The sequence below is a fragment of the Sceloporus occidentalis genome, unplaced genomic scaffold (genome assembly GCF_023333645.1).
Source record: "Sceloporus occidentalis isolate IW3139 unplaced genomic scaffold, rSceOcc1.0.p SCAF_37, whole genome shotgun sequence".
NCBI lineage: Eukaryota > Metazoa > Chordata > Lepidosauria > Squamata > Phrynosomatidae > Sceloporus > Sceloporus occidentalis.
In genome coordinates, this window is record NW_028317017.1 from 48,344 (window position 1) to 66,029 (window position 17,686).

The 17,686-nt window shown below is 39.1% G+C and overlaps 1 protein-coding gene across 1 annotated transcript in view; it reads left to right on the plus strand.

Annotated features, from left to right (window-relative positions):
- Positions 1-17,686, plus strand: part of LOC149297654 (intermembrane lipid transfer protein VPS13C-like) — an 85,710-nt gene that overhangs the window by 44,177 nt on the left and 23,847 nt on the right. Inside the window, exons 42-57 of the mRNA XM_089488326.1 lie at positions 616-874; positions 5,340-5,552; positions 6,601-6,693; positions 6,992-7,357; positions 7,574-7,663; positions 7,743-7,898; positions 8,194-8,458; positions 8,535-8,695; positions 10,442-10,563; positions 11,033-11,330; positions 14,037-14,426; positions 14,800-14,904; positions 15,345-15,509; positions 16,460-16,588; positions 16,806-16,939; positions 17,048-17,174. Of these exons, the coding sequence (XP_089344452.1) occupies positions 616-874; positions 5,340-5,552; positions 6,601-6,693; positions 6,992-7,357; positions 7,574-7,663; positions 7,743-7,898; positions 8,194-8,458; positions 8,535-8,695; positions 10,442-10,563; positions 11,033-11,330; positions 14,037-14,426; positions 14,800-14,904; positions 15,345-15,509; positions 16,460-16,588; positions 16,806-16,939; positions 17,048-17,174 (3,073 nt within the window). The remainder of the gene's footprint in view (positions 1-615; positions 875-5,339; positions 5,553-6,600; positions 6,694-6,991; positions 7,358-7,573; positions 7,664-7,742; positions 7,899-8,193; positions 8,459-8,534; positions 8,696-10,441; positions 10,564-11,032; positions 11,331-14,036; positions 14,427-14,799; positions 14,905-15,344; positions 15,510-16,459; positions 16,589-16,805; positions 16,940-17,047; positions 17,175-17,686) is intronic.

Sequence of the window (17,686 nt, forward strand, 5' to 3'; positions counted from 1 at the left end):
TGTTATATTTAATGTTAGACGGCAGAGTCTGTTAACTATGTGTCAGGTTAGTCCTGGGATGGAATTAGAGAAAATGTTTATCTATACATATTGGCTTTTGAATTTAAAGGCCCGACTTGGCACTTCATGAGACTTGAGGAACCCTAGCACCTTTAGAACCTTGGCAAGTCTCATTGTAATTTAACAGAAATTTTCTCAAGGTTTTTCTAATTTCTTGTTAAACTTGTGACATCTTGGAGTTGAGTCCCATGCAGTTGTTAATGGAAACTCAGCACAACTTACAGATGCTTAGAGATTTTTGGTTAATGCTGCTATTTGCTCCATTACTGATAATTTATATCACTTTAAGACTACTGCTTCTATGAATAAAAGTTTTTTGTTACAATCATGGTTGACTTTAGTCGCAAGCATAAAGTAGCGTTCCATACAAAATGCATATCATATGTTTCAGGGTTATTCTACTTTTTCCAGTTTTGGGGAAATCGTTCTGCAAGAGTGTTAGTATGCACTTTGTAAGGTGTATCATGGATGTCTGTAAATTTACCGTGAGAAGTATTTAACACACATGTGCATGTAATCTGTAGTGACTTTATGATGCTTATGTCCCTACTGCAGGATGATTGATCAGAAAGATGGCTCCAGTGAACGCAATATGATTGATATCAACTATAAACAGACGGGACAGGACCGCTCCGTCACTGCAATCTTGGAGAAGTTGTATGTTTGTGCCAGTGTGGAATTCCTAATGACCGTAGCAGATTTCTTTGTCAGTGCAATGCCCCAGAGTCCGTCTGCAGAAAAATCTTTGCAAACCCAGCCAAGGCAAGCCATCCCATCACAGCCCAAGCCAGAGAAAGGAGGTACATTTACCAGTGTTTGTCTTTAAGCATTTAACCATGAAACAGTAGTAGTGTGTCTTATACAATAATACTGTCTAATTCTGAGTTGCTTCTTGCTTTCTCTTTTATCGAAACGTTTTACTACTTTTTCAGCTACCCTATCCTCTGTATGAGTGGCCTCCCTTAAACTGTCAGGCTTAATGTTTTAAGTTCCTATGCATTGTATTATTTAGCAAAAGACGTGCTTCGCGTACTGTCTTATGCTAAGGGATACAAATAAAAAATACAGCACAACATAGCAGTTTTGCTTACATAAGTACGTAAAAATAAGCACAACAAAAGTTATAAGTACAAATACAGAATAAATTGTATGTATTAGTGTCAGCGCTATGATTACATTTTGCAGATATTATGATCATGCTAATTAGGAACAGCCTTCATTTTTTATCTCGGTATCTTATTTTTCTTTTTGAAGAACCTATGCAAAGTAACTCCAGTAAAGTACTTTTATCCAGAATTGCATATCATTTTACAGAAAACCTATTTTTGGGTAGAGAAAGAGGCACATGCAGAGAGAGAGAGACGAAATTAGCAAATGTGAGAGGGGTAAAAAGGTTTTTATGATATCATGAAGCATATATGGGGAACATACTTTCAAAAACAAGCGCCCTTTGCAACCTATGTTTCCTGCATGTGCTTGTTAATGTAGAGGCAAACGACATAGTATTACCCCCTACCAGCTTGGCACCATGGACAGCTGTTCAGTTGGCTTATATGGTAGTTTCATCCTTGAGCGTCACATGTGATGCAGTGAATCTGTTTTCCAATCTGTTTGGTTATTGATGTGTAAGAACTGGAGTGTTTATTTACTATTTTTTCTTTTATTCAGGCATTGTGTAAGTAAGTGCACTATTTTTTTTATTTTTTTACATAAAGGACTAGGTGGCTTAATAGGTCACTGCTAGGGCAATATTATGATAAAGTAGCTGACGTTCGCATGCTGGTGGACACAAAACTCGACAAGTCAGTACTGATGTGTGATGTAAAAAGTGTGAGTCACACTATTTCCAGCAGATGTTGGCCTCTTAGATGAACCTTTTATGAACCATTTAAATGAAAAGTCTACACAAAGAAGAGCACACATTCTACTTCCTGTGTTTCCTGTTCATGTGATATTGGCGTTTTATTATTGCAAACAGTAATTAGTGACACGGATACTTCCCACACTAACCTCCCTGATGTCACGTACCCTGTTACAAGTTAATTAGCTCTTCTTCAGAACAGAATAAGGCACACCACACAGTTGGTTTATGAAATCCAGTAACCAATTCCCATAATGATAAAGCGACTTCCAAGACCCACATGGTATTTAACCTCACATAATAATGTATGGAGACAGTTGGAGTGAAGAGCCAGGTAATAAAGTAAGATTGAAAGAAGACACTTGGGAGTTGACATTTTTTTTTTTAGAACTTTGTTATATTTTATACACAAGGTGTTTTATTGAAGGGAGTTTGTCTAAGGCACCAGGAGACTTTGTGCTGCATCTGGTGTTCTTCTTTTGGGATAGGGGGAGATTAGAGGACAAGATATAGTTTAACCTTAAATATTAAACAAAAAAAAACAATCCAACTTATTTGACAGACCATTAGGCCCACAGGGAAGCTGTGGTCCCAAGTGAACCCCGACGAGATCTGATTATTTACTTGGTTACAACAAAACCATACTTTACCGCTGTAATTGGATAAAAAAACAACAATATATTAAACGTAGTGAGGTCTGCACCAAACACCTTCTGAAAAAATATACATGCTGTGTATAAAGCACATTTTTTGAAATTAAAATGTATTTAAAGTGAAGTACTACCTTTTTTGACTTATCAATTCATGTCACTGCAATGCATGTCATGGATATAAATAACAGATTTATAACTAAAATAAACACAATATTTAACCCTTTAAGGATAGAGCTGTTTTATATTTTTGTACCCTTCGTAACATTTCTGTGGTGCTCGTGTGAGCTGTAATTTTCTTCTCTCTCATTTAGTGCACCCACACAAGTTCTATATTGTTTTTCTTATTTTCAGGGCAAGATGGGCTTTCTTTAGATTCTATTAATTTGATCATAATGCATAACTTATTTGCTATAATTTTTTTTAAAAAAATGCTATTGAAAAAACATTGCCACTCCAAAAGAAAAATGATTGAATGGAGTACCTGTATTCTAACCTGCAGGGGGTGCTCTGCGTTCTCAGTAGGGTCTCGGATGAGTACTCCTAACTTCTCTTAAACAGGCGGCCGGCACATATTTAATTTGGCGCTCGATGGAGCAATCATACTGTCAAGACGGAGTCTCTGCTGCATATTTTGGTGTCGCTATATGTTTCGACATCGAGGCATTACAGCAACACTGTTTGGGAGAAGAAAGCCATCTCAGATGGCTTTCTATGCCTGTTTAAACTCGTGGCACGTCAATTGTCGTCAAGAATTGTTGTTAAAGAAAAAGTGTAGGCTTACTTTGAATAATTTTTCCTACAAGAGAAGCTGTCTGATGGGAGTAGCATTACCTACAGAATCTTCAAAGTCTTCGGAATAATCAACCGCCTATGGGCATGGGTTTTGGCCTTTTTCATTGTTGTGTCCTTTATGTCATTCCATGCATCTTTTATCATTTTGATGCAATTAAAGCTACCATAGCCTTTCCAGAATTTGATTAGGACTTCTTGCCCTCGTACTTCTTCATTTTCTATTGCTGCAATATGCTTACTTAATGTTCTTGGCTATGACGCATTGATCCATGAGCTGCAGTAGTGAGGTCGTATTTGGTGGTAGGAAAGCCACTCGAATGTTCTCCAAAGAGCAACATTTTGAAAGGAGTATTGTTGTCCTCACGATTGGCTTTTACCTCTGGAACAAAGCAGGTGTCAAACCAATCTTCGAAAAAAGGGCTGCAGTCACCCACGCTTTTCTACTAGATATCCAATGTGCTTGAAGTCTAGTTTTAATGTAGTTTTTCAAGACACCAGAGTTTTCCCATCAATAAATTAGCATAGGCTTTAGCTTTATAGTACCAGAAGCATTGCCACCTAACAAAAGGGTTATTCTTTTTTTTTATTTTTTTATTATAGAAATAGATATCCTTGTACAGGCACAATTGATCAGTGGAAAAATACACATATTTAAAGGGAAATGCGCACACAATAAGTGTGTCAACTTTACCACTTAAGTGATTTTTTTTTTTCTCTGATTTTTCTACTTCGGATACATCCCTGGTTTGTTTGTTTATTTTTGGTTATAGGCAGATTGAACCTGCAATTATTCCCCCATTTTTGTAGTTTTCTGGGACCTATTTGGGAAATGCCTCCCATAAGATCTCTAACGATAATGTTATTGGTATTTACTATACAAGGAATGTTTTTTTAATCTTTACAAACGTCATTTTTGTTTTCTATTTGTCACATTGCATACAAGCAACCTTTTTTAACATTATGACTCTCTTGTACTTACCATTCTTAATTGCTTATCTGTTCACTGGGGGGAATATGCGGAATTAGCTGCGGTCCAGATATTTTTCTGTCTCCTCCTTCTGTTGAATCTTATTTCAAAGGAAATTAACAATACAGAAAAACAAACAACTAGAAATAGAATACAAAGTCCATAATCTGCCCTGCACACAGTCTGGATCATATGACTTGTGCTTTTCCTGTAGTGAATGACACTATGCGTGTCCCTTCGAGAACACAATGTACTATTGTTAATTAATGAGCAGTGAGTGGGCCAGAATATCCTTGCACCAAATCAAATGTATTCTGTAAATAAGCAGTTACTATAGCTGTTAGAATATTTTAGTGGAGGCTGTTTGCCTCATTTAATTGCTTGTACGTTTAACAGGATACAGATTTATCACCATTCTACACGTTTTACACGTAATGCTGGACTTTAGGTCAAATTCACAATTTGCTAGACATTTCATAGATATCCCAAATTGATTTAATTGGAAATTGCTCTGGCGTTCAAACTGTGGAGTACTTCACGTGAGTTGTCCTCATGTAGGATTACTGAGGCTCATTTGAGTCCACATTTCCCTGCAACAAGACCACAGTTAGACTCGGATACCTTACTGATGGTATCAACCAAGGCAGCAAATGTCAGAAAACCACATGTCTTAATCTGCAAATTTCATTTTACCAACATTCTGTTGGAGCAAGGCTAATTATTAACAAAAATCTAATTATTGATACATTGTTACAATACACTAACCAACATCATTGTAAATTAAACGGTTTCTTGAAAAATGCCCTACGTAGTAAATGTACTGATGTCTACGAAGAATGAGTAGTAGCAACACCAAGGAACCTCATAGAATGCGAAGTAAATAACGTCACAAGAAAATTCTAGTTGTGCGAGAACTAGGAAATCAATTTGAGGAGTGTATTTCTACTTAATTATCTGTTTATATGAGAAACCGTGTCTTTCTTCCACAGAACCTGCAACACAGCAGAGATTTATTGTAAAAGCCTTAATCATGGATCCTGAAATAGTGTTTGTTGCCAACCTGACAAAAGCAGATGCCCCTGCTCTGGCTGTGTCCTTCCAGGGCAAGGTCACCTTTTCAAATGTAAACTCATCCCAGAAGATTGCAGCAGTCGTGAAGGAACTGAAAGTCTTGGCGTGTCCCTTTCTCAGAGAACTTCGTGGAAGTAACATCACTACAGTATGACTGCCATTTTCTAATAAATATTCACTTATTTTATTGACCTCTTTCAAAATCTGCTGCGTACCAGACAATCGGCCCTTATTAAGTTAGTGTAGTATAACCATTTCCCAGGATGCCTCCCCTGACCCGGTTAACAACACTGGGCAGAATAAAGAAGTGTTATTGTTAATCACTCTCTCACCCTCCCCTCCGATTTTCTTTACAAGCCAGCAAATGTTTAAACTAATGTTTGCTTGTCTGATGTTGGTTAATTTTTGGTTCCCAATGGATTTATCCAAAAACAGAGATAAGCTTTATTTTATGTACTTGTTCATCTGACAGCATGTTGTATGTCAATGTAGGTCTTATTCATTCAACTAAGACCAGTGGCTGATGGAATGATCTTCTCTCGCCGTTCTTTTAATTGTCTAGGTTAAAATCATGTTGCTGTTGGAAACCAAGTCACTATAAACAGGCAGCACAAATCACCCAGAATAAAATAAAAAATATAAAAAGAAAATCCTAACAAAAGGAAAAAAATAAGATTACTGCTACTCTAAGCTTCTCTTTTAACCTCTCTCTTTTTCAGTACACCTCTGCCTCTTTGTTTTGGTGTCTCTGTTTTGCTTAGTTCACTTTATCACACCTGAGTCGATGGGATTTACCCAGGGTTTCATTCCAGAAATTAGCTTCCCCCATACTGGTATCACTATAGCCCCACCGTTTTGAGCATAGCTCTTACAAGTCTTACAAATCACTTTCATGTAACTATGTAATCGTAGCACAGGTTCTCCAAGCAGCACTTTTACTGATTCAGAGCTCAAAAAAGCATCAGAACTAGGCTTTTTAACATCGTGTTCAGTGCTCTCAGCCCCATAAAGATACCCGTGTATTTCAGACATGCTTTTTTCTTTGAGCTTTGTTTTTGTGAATATAAACCTGTTGGTCATTTTCTGGAAAATAACTTGTATTGTTCAAATTGATGTTCAAGATATTTTTGTCTTAAGTCATGCATATACTTAATTTTATTGTTTTATTCAACACACTTTGCCTGTTGTTTCCATAGGTATTACAGCCCTGCTCCTTGTTACTGGAAAGCTCCACAGAACGTGAAGGAGAACAGAATGCCAGCCTCACTGTAGAAGAAGTCATCATTAAGGTGCAGTATTTCTCATGTGGTTTTAAGATATGTGTAGACTGCAAGTCCGGCTGTTATTACAGAAGCTTATGTATTTATTAAAAACCCTTAATGTCTAAGTTAGCAGTTAAGTTGGGCATTAATGACTGTATTTGCATGCCAGCTAGCACAGTAAGAGATGGTAATAGCTATATGAAAGGATTTAGAAATGTCTTACATATTTTACCATTATTTTACTGTTTTCATCCCTGTTGTACATCAACATTCCACACCCATTGGGGACTTGTTACCGTTGACCTCCTTTTATTCTTCTTTTCAGATCTCACCCATCATTTTAAACACAGTCCAGACAATAGTGGCTGCACTAAAGCCAAAGCCCCAGCAGGATGCCAGCAATGAGAATTTGACTGACCATAAGAACATTTGGGATGTGAAGACAACAGACAGTTGTAACAACTGGTTTTTGGGAGTGGAAACCGCCCATGAAGTGAAAGACTGTCTGCAGAGTGAAGAAGGAACAAAGGAGATGCAGAACTTTGACGTAGAGGTGAAGGCTGTGCAGGTCACATTTGAGTGTGGATTGGGCCATCGCACAGTGCCTTTACTCCTTGTGGAGTCTACCTTTGCTGGAACGGTGAAGAAGTGGACATCCCTCATGAATGTTAATGCAGATACCACATTAGAGGTACAGAAGATCCCTCTGCCTTTTCAAATACTGAGAAGTTATAAAGAACTGTTTTACAATTTACACATTTTCATGCATATTATATTGAGTGAGCATGAGTTGGAGTGGAACTCTGTGTGCGTGAGTGTGGAACTTGATGTGATTTCTTCTTTAGAAATTTTAGAGAAATATGTTTTGTTGTTTTGATTTAAGTTAAATTAATCTCTCTTGGTCCAGGTTCATTATTATAATGAGAACTATGCTGTATGGGAACCACTCATTGAGAGAGTTGATGAAGGGAAACGTCGCTGGTATCTTAAAATAGAGGTATGATCGCAGATGTTATTTAGTAAGCCAACAACTGTATGTGACCATCGTTGTCAGCACTGTTCTCTTTTTTGCCAAGATGAAAAATAATCCCATTCAAGACAAAAGCTTACTTCCTGGAGATGACTTCATAGTGCTGCCTGAACCACAGTCTGCTATTACCATCTCCTCAAAAGATACAATGAACATCACCATTTCCAAGTGCACACTCGGAGTGTTCAGTAATCTGGCAAAGGTAAGTGCATTTGCCTTTTTATTGTTATGAGTCTCTTGTACTGTTATTCTATATCATAAATTGTACACTGTTTACAAAGGGGCTCGTCATGCACTTCATTTCTCCAAAGCACTATAACTGTAAAAAATGCAAACATGACATGTCAGATCCTTTTTTATTATTGCCTGCTGAAGCGTCTGCATTATATTTTGTTAAACACAGAGCTGTTCTTGTTTTCCTTTTGCATCTCTGTGATTAGGGTGAATAATTTTGTTCTGTGAGCCATCTAAACACTTTTCTCTGTGTCCTCTCACAGGCTTTCAGTGAAGGCACGGCCTCTACATTTGACTACTCCTTGAAGGACAAGGCTCCAGTTACTGTCAGAAATGCACTAGGTGTCTCCATCATCTTGCAGCATGGGACAAACCTGCGGAAATTAGGCTCACCTATACACGAGACTGTCCACGATGTAGCACAGGGGCAGTCGCTGGATCTTGAATTTACTGCCATGGAGCAACTTAATCGGGGAAGAGTTTCTGCGCTTCACCGCCAAGAAAGTAGCCTCTTTACGCTGAGCATTGGTAAAGATTTTGTAAAAGTGCTCACCCGCATACTGTACTTTATTTATTATAGTAAACAATGTTCTTGTTTTTATAGTTCCCCAAGGGTATACAGAGATGGCAAATATCCCTATCACCAAGCCAGCCCGACGCCTATATAATGTGCGCAGTCCACTGCAGGAGGCTTGTGTCTCTGTTGTCTTGCAGATTGACGCAACTGAAGGGAATAAAGTTATCTCTGTCAGGTCTCCCCTACAGGTGAGTGGCTGACTCTGTAATGAACACACAAACAACATTACGGATCCACAGCCGCCACTACAACAAACTCAACGTGTTATCAGTGCAGTTGTTTTTTAAGAATTTTTATGTTTTTCTAAAAAAATATATATATATATTTTTTTTTAAGTGCTAATGAAACAGTCATTGAATTTGTTACTTCGCTATGGAGTTTTAAAACAAATGTATTGGTCACCTGATGATTTTGCATTGATGTTGAACCCATAACATACTACTCATCGATATCTGGTATTTTTTACTTAAGAATGATCTCCCACCTAGTCCTACATTTTACTTTTTTATACACTAAATCCATGTAACTGTATTTTTTATATTGAAACGAGGAACATATACATTTTAAAACATATTGTGCACAAGTTGTTTTTTTGAGGGGGGGTTGCTGTAAAGTAAGAATGCTTTCAAAAATAGACATGTCAATCGTTTATTTTTAGTCATTTAATAAAAAGCAAATAAAAGCAAACAAAATAAATCAATATTTGGTGAGACTCAACTATTCACAATTACACAGAAACTGGGGTGCTGAAAATGGCAGCAGGTGCTCTGGATGGATAAGTCAAAATTTCAAATATTTGTAGCCGAAGGGGTGGTTAGCGGTACACGACTGAGAGTTTGCAAGCAACAATGAAGCACAATGGGGTTTCCTTGCAAGTTTGGGGCTGCATTTCCGCAAATGGAGTTGAGAATTTGGTCAGAATTTATGGTCTCCTCGTGTCTGAGAAGTACAGGCAGATACTTATCCATCATGCAATATCATCAGAGAGGCATTTGTTTGGCCCCAAATTTATTCTGCAGAATGACAATCATACCAAACATACAGCCAAAGTCATTAACAACGGTATTGGCCCCCACAGAGCCCTCTTAACATCATTGAGTCAGTCTGGGATTACATGAAGAAGAAAATGAGGTTGTCTAAATCCACAGATGTTTGGAACAACCTACTTGCCAAGTTCCTTAGAAAAACTTTATAAAAAAAAGTTTACCAAAAGTTTACCAAAGAAGAATTGATGCTGTTTTGAAGGCCAAGGGCGGTCACACCAAATGTTGATTTGCTCACTCACTTTGCATTTTTGCTAAAGGATAGAAATAAACTATTATTATGTATTTTTTTGAAAGCATTCATACTTTACAGAATTTTTCACACCTGCTTAAAATCTTTTGCACACTACTATATCTTAACTTCCCTTTTGGAGGATCCAATTTATTCCTACCCATATTAACCTACCATATTCTTAACTTGTTGATTTATTGTTTATTGGTCTGAGAAGCCTTTGTAAGGGTTGATGAGAAGAGAGAAAGCTAATCAGATAATGTTGTTTTTGTCACGTCTTCATTCATCTCCACTTTCATTCAGTTGACTAAATTTCTCCAAAACAACTACACCAATTTGACAAAAAGCACAAGCAATAGGAAGTCAAAATAAATGAATGTAGATATGCCAAATGTTGTGAAATTAATAGTTCCCTTATAAATATTAAAATACAATTGTTTTTATATCATATTCATGGTTAAAAGGTCAAAGAAATAAACATAGATGTTTGCTTACTTATTCCCTGATACTAGGCAGAACCGGTTGTTAAAATAGTATTTCATTATTGTATTAAAGGAATACTAGCCAGTACCTGAAGAAAATCAAGGTAAATACACCTTTGTCAGGGAAGGTTGCAGTTCCTTAAGGCAATTGCATCCAACTGATCTGTTTTATTTCAGGTCAGGAACCATTTCTCAATCCCATTTACAATGTACAAGTTCGTACCAAATGCTAAGCTCCTGGAGCCTATTGGGGTTTCCAGACAAGATGAGGAATTCCATGTTCCCCTTGACTCCTACAGGTAAATTTAAGGGATCATTATAATTCGAATTTTTGTTGTTGTAAAGTTTGAAAAGCAACAGTGTCTAACCTTCTCTTCGGACCACTTTACATCTTTGATACACAGTATTAATGAATAAATATAATTTATTATTTATCTGTAAATATCTGAAGCATAGCATTGCAGAATTGCCCACCCTGATAATGCCGCTCTGCGACCTGGAGATACGCATTGTGTGTGTTCTTTTAACAGGCATATGCAGTAAAATCTACAGGCAAATCTCCTTGTTTTTCTTTTGTAAATCTCAGAAACCTACTCATATAAACCAGAAGTAAAATGGAATTAAAGCTAAACAGTGCAAATGCTTTTGTATTCATGCGTGTACATCTTTTGTCTCTTTTCCTAAATACCGCCAATAAAAAGACATTTAGCTAATTTTTTGTTTAGTATTTTAGTGTAGCTTTATTACAAAATTTCATGCCATTATCAGGTGTCAGCTTTTTTTGAAGCCTTCTGGTCCGCTGGAAGGCCAGTTTAAAGAATCCACCACCTACATTACGTGGAAGGAAATGCTGCACAGGAGCAGTGAGGTGAAGTGCACTCTTTATTGCCCGGCTGTTGAGGTCAACTTCCTACCATTGATAGTGAACTGCCACGCTGTACCAGATGAAATCAATTTTGTTGCTAGCAATGGGGAGGATGACTGGGATCCTGCATACATTATTCATCTGTATCCCTCACTGACCATCAGGAACCTTTTGCCTTACTCTCTCAGATACCTACTGGAGGTAAATGTGCTTCATTTGGCAGCAAAAGGGAATTAGTAGAATTGGTAAAATTCTGGTGACTGTATTTGCATGTTGATAAATTTAAGATGTCTCGTTCATAATCACTGTCTCGTAAATTGAAGTTAGAAATGTTAGTTTAATATTACAAAGTTTTACTTTACTGAAAATGCTAAAAGCTTCCTAGCAGAGGTAGAGCATGGGCTTGTGAACATAAGACAGAACCTAGGACAAAGTACCAAGAAAAGATTGTAGCCCTACAGCAAGGAAAATGGGATAAATGAGTCTATGGGGTCTATTCACTAAGGGGACAGTTGTATTTTATTTTTTTTTGTAAAGTAATTTTTATTTTGTCATTATAAGAGATGATTTCCAGAGGAACGCAAATACAGACATGACATGGCAGGTACAATTTGTAGAACAGAGCATCTCAAATAATCTTAATACAGGGGGAGATGGACATAAGAGAGCCCCAGTTTAAACAGTAGACTGCACCATGTCAATAGGCGTGAGTATTGGCGCCTACGTAACGAGGGCCCATAGAGGCGCACAGAGAGCACATAGTATGTCGATACCGGCAGGCCTGAAACAGGTGAAATCATTGGAAAACATCTACAGAAAGAGATACAGAGAACAGGAGGGGCCAGGAGAACAGAGAGAGCCAGGAGACAAAAGAAAGACCCGGAGAGAGGAGAGGGGAAAAACGAATAAAAAAAAAAAGGGGTAAAGGGACGATTCGCAGTGGGTAAGCCTCAGAGCCTCAGCTAGCCGAACAAAAGACATCAGCCGTACATCAGATCCACGAAATTGCCTCAGGGGACATCCCGAACTTCTCCAGCCACGGCCCCCAGGTGAGAAGAAAAAGATGGGACTTGTCATGCAGGTAAGCCGTGATTTTTTTCCATCTTCAGCATATGCCAAATTTTAGCTTCAACGGCGGGTATCTCAGGAGTGCCCGACTTCCACACTTGGGCAATGGTAAGTTGGACCGCTGTGCAAACTCGAAATATGAGACGGTGTGCTGGTTTAGTCAGAGCGTCCGAAGGATAGCATCTACAGAGAAGAGCCGACCAAGGCTCTGGTTGAAGGGGTTCCCCGAGTGCATCACTCAGCAAACTGAAGAAATGAGACCATATTGGCATAAGCTTGGGGCAAGTCCACCAAACGTGTAGCGGAGTCCCAGCCTCGTCACAGCCACGAAAGCAGAGAGGAGAGTGCATCGGAAACATACGATGTAGTCGCGAAGGAGTAAGATGCCAGCGAGACAATACCTTGAAGCAGTTCTCCTGTACAAGGGTGCAAGCGGTGACTTTCCAAACGTTCTCATAGATTTCCCCCAGTCAGAGGGGTCGAGGATTTGATCCAAATCGGTCTCCCATCGACGTTCAAAGGAAGGCGAGGACGGATATTTCACCCCCAAAATATGGTTGTAGAGATGGGAGATCGCGCCGCCGATTTTGTGCGAGCAGTTGCTCGCTTGTTCGTAAAAGGTAGGTACGTGGTCCGGATGGAGCTTAAGAAACAGAAGGAGAAAGTGGGAGATTTGGTGGTATTGAAAACATTTCAGTAGCTGGAATATTGTGCAACGATGCCAGTTGCTGAAAGGAGTAGGGTCGATTGTTCAGGAGCAGATCTCCCACTGTGACTAGTCCCTTGTCGACCCACCACTGGAACGGACGAACCTGAAGACCCACCGGGAAGTCCCGGTTCTGAAACAGCGACGTTAATCTGGAACTGTTGTCCGTGAGCTTATATTTGCGGCGAACTTGATACCAGAGAGAAAATGAGTGAAGGAGGGTAGGGCTACCGGAGACCCTGCTTTTATCCAGGGCGGGGTGCCACATAAGCCATCGTAGATTCGCTCCGGAGGAGCTGAACCCAACGTGCAGGAGAGGGGCGCACAGAGAGGGACAAAAGCATCGCTAACTGAGCTGCAACATAGTATTCATAAAGGAGGGGGGTGGATAGCCCTCCTGCCCTCTTTGACCTATAAAGGGTCGATTTAGCAAACCTGGGACAGTTGTATTTTAACCCCTTGACTTCACTATATGGTATAAAGAGCCAACCAAGATTTCTACAGAGTATTCTTACAGATTAAATTATGCATTATTATTATGAACCAGCTCAGCCCTTCACAATGGAGAAGCTTGCTGGTTTTGGCCCTTCATATTGAATGGTCCAGGGAAGTAAAACTGCAGCTCTCCTACAAACTATGCTGCCAACTCTTCCTTTAGTGAATAAACCTCTATATTTCTGGTACACACGTGACGCTCATTATGGTTCAGCATGATCAATGTGGTTTGCGTAAAAATAGTAATGTATTGTTTGATAAGCTGCAAACACATACATTCGATTTGTAAGAAGACTTTGAAACAATCTTGCTGGGTTCACTGAGGTTGGCTCTACACAACATATAGTGAAGTCAGGAAGCTAAAACCCAACTCTCCCCTTAGGAAATAGACTCCATTAGCTTCCAGGCAAACCATTATTTTGTTCATGAACATGTGATAATAGGACACATCTGATCATTGGTCAGTGTTGACATACTGCCAACTCAGAAGCTTAACACAGTAGTAGGCTAAGGATTGTATGAGGACAGAATATGAATTCAGGGTAGGACAGTGTTTTAAGGGTACAGCCTTGCTGCTCAATGATTGTAAAAATGCATTTTTCCCAATGTTGGTCATTGATTTGTTCTCTTTGTTTTAGGGCACTGCAGAGGCACATGAGTTGGCAGAAGGCAGTAGTTGTGATGTTTTGCATTCACGGATCAGTGGGGAGATCATGGAGCTTGTTCTGGTTAAGTACCAGGGCAGGAACTGGAATGGGCATTTGCGAATTCGTGAAGGTCTTCCAGAATTCTTTCCCGTCTGCTTTACTGCAGATACTTCTGAATCCATGACAGTAGACATCCATGTTCACGTGAGACGTATTGGGAATCGCATGTTGCTCTCTGTCTTCAGCCCGTATTGGATCATCAATAAAACGTCGCGCATCCTGCAGTACCGGGCAGAGGATATTCATGTGAAACACCCAGCAGATTACAGAGATGTGATATTGTTCTCATTCAAAAAAAAGAATATCTTCAGCAAGAATAAGGTGCTTTAAACTCTTTCACAAAACACGTGTTTAAAAATTCAACCACTGTACTCGTTAGAGTGTCCATTTTTAATTAATGCAATAAGGGAGATAAGGAGTATTTATATTTTAACTTTTGTTTCCATTGGTCGTTTACAGATGGCTGTAGTGGCTGTGTTTATTATGTAGGAATCAATATTCTTTCAAGGACATAGTCACCTACAGTGTCCTCCACTAATACTGGCACCCTTGGTAAAAATGAGCAAAGGAAGCTGAGAAAATTTGTCTTTAACCTTTTGTTTCAATTTTTCTCCGCCGCCTTTGCTAATTTTTACGAAGGGTGCCAATATGAGTGGAGGGCACCGTAATCACATGACTTTTCTTCCCAATGCAGATACAACTGTGTATTTCTACAAGTTCGTGGTCCACTGGGTTTTCCCTGGATACAGTTGGAAGTTACGGATGTGTGAAATGCCCTGCTGGTAAAATTGAGTATTTGGTGAGTTTTCCTTGAGGTACAATCTGGCACATATTTTGTTTTAGTTTTGTTTTTAAACATATATCAATTTTAGGGGAAGTCTCATGGAGAAAATGCAGTGCTGTCTACAGTAGTGTAGTGAGCATTGACATATACCTACCTGGCCTATTTAGTTTTGTGTTTTCTGCAGACCTGAAGGCTACCATTATTGTCACTCATGTGATATTTCCTTACTCAAAAATCACACTGAGTTGATTCTTTATGGCAATACTAATGAAGTCCCTTCCTATATAGACTTCAATTACTCAAAGTGTCCAGCTGTGTTATGAATGAACCACTCTGTTTTGATAATAGAAACACAATTGGTAGATGTTTCCTTTTTAGATTATGTGGAATGATACAGATAGCATCCTAACACGCCACATTTATTTTTTACTACTTAGTTGTTTTCTTTCTTATAGGTTGGCGTGAACATTAAAATGAGCAGCTTTAATCTCACCCGTATTGTCACCCTTACTCCTTTCTACACTCTGGTGAACAAATGTGATCTTGAGCTTGAGGTTGGGGAAATAACAGCAGATGGATCATTGCCAGACTTCAAATGGCATTATGTCTCTTCCTCTGAGGTAAAATGAGTGTTTCACAATATAGGATGATACAACGCTAAAAAGGAGTTTTCTTGGTGCTGTGTATTCTACTTACCATTAGTATTCTGTGTGGCCATAGAATTTGTATTGTAGAATTCACACATCAAAAAACATTTGTTACTCTTCTGGCCTAGTCAAGAAGGACTATTATGCCTGGGTGACCTCTGGCACAGTGACAAGAAGAGACACAAAACAATCTGGCTTAGTTGTAGACTTTTTTTACAAGAGGCTGAATTTTGTCCCTGTCCTCACTTGCCTCTCAAGTAGGAAGGTTATGCAGGTTTCGGTGGGCTTCTGTGTGACCTAACCTTTAAAGCAGGGCCGGCCCAAGGCAAAATGCCGCCTGGGGCGAATTTTAAAATGCCGCCCCCCCCCCATTATCTACCCTTCCTCTCCCTCCGTCCCTGCCGCCCCCCTTGTATTTACCTTTCAGCAGTCCTGCGGCGAGTCTCCCTGTTCGGTCTCGGTGCCGGCTTGTAATGCTGAGCTCCGGAAATCTTCCGGCACTCAGCATTACAAGCCGGCACCGAGACCGAACAGGAAGACTCGCCGCAGAGGAAGAGAGAGAGGGGTGCCGAGCGGGTACTGACAGCTTGGTAAGCGAAAACCACTCGGCGCCCCTTTCTCTCTCTTTCGCTTTAAAAAAAAAAAGGCCCCACTCGGCTCCATTGTCGGGGCGGCCCTGCTTTAAAGGGTAGTGACTTTACAACTAGTCCCTCCATCTAAGAGCTAGGTTTAATTTTGCACGTTTATTTTTAATTTTACAAGCTGTCCTAACCTTTTTTATTATTTTTCAGTTAGACCCAGACTGAATGCTCTTTGACAAAAAGTTTCATGAACACCCTTTGACTTCTAACTTGTTTTATTATATATCTGGCACAGCTCGGATGTTTTATTCTATCTGATAATACGCACCATTTATCTTTTAGTGCGTGCCCTTTTGGCCTGAGAATGTGTCGGGGAAAATGTGCGTCAGAGTGATTGGATGTGAAGGACCATCCACACCGTTTTTCTTCAACAAACAGGATAACGGCACCCTTCTGAGCCTAGAAAGCATGGTAAGAAATTTTCTAGTTGCCTCAAAATTTGTTGTGCAAATGTCCATGGTGTGTATATAAAGAAAAAAAAAAAAATTAAATCAGTCTCTTATATGCAAGGCGAGAGGCAGCTATGTTTAAAGGTCCATGTAAACTATTATCACAGAAAGATTTGTAAGGTCACTTTTGGGGTAGGATTGTGTTTTTCATACAAAGTTTTGTCTCTTCCTTTCCTTAGAATTCAGGACTCATGGTCAGTATCGGTGTATCTGACCATTCCATAGTAATTAGGTTCTCAAATTATTATGAAGGAGCTGCACCTGCCCTTATCATGAACCACACTCCTCGGTCTCAACTAACATACATGCAGAGGTAGGTTTATGCTTTGGGATTATATTGTTTAGCAACGTCCTTGTTTTTCTTCACATGTTTCTGATATGACTCATACATTATCATTATTATTATTATTGTCACCCGTAGCGGGACACTAGAGGAACAAAAACTTAATCCAGGGGAGGCAAAGCTTTTTGCATGGGCAGACCCAACAGGCATCAGGAAGCTGACCTGGAAATACTCACAGAACATTGGGGAACTTGACCTTTTGAAGGTAGGATTATAGGACTCTCAGTAGATATTGAGGAACAAAATAATTCTGTTTTAACCAATATACTGCCATTTTGAAGTGGCTTTTTCTAAGATGTATGTGTTTCTTCTGTTAATCAAATGCAACATACTTTATCTGTGCAGCTCTATTATTATTATTAATATATTTTATTTATATAGCGCCAACAATTTACCCAGCGCTCTACACATGCATTGTTTTCTTTTTTAGCCAAACTTTAACATTGAGGTTTATATATTGACTCATAGGTCCTTTTCACGTGAAACAATCCTTTGATTACACATTTGTTTGAAACTCAAACTAACTGGGACAATGGATGTTCCTTTTGTTTTTATTACATTGATTTGTATGCTACTGTATGTACATTACTGTTTTATGTAAGTATGTTGGATGGGGATCTGCTTACACAATAATTCTGGGGTTACTGTATGACATCAGAGTCTAAAATGTAAGTTAGTCATGATATTGCCTGTTCTATAGTGTAGGCATCAATAGGA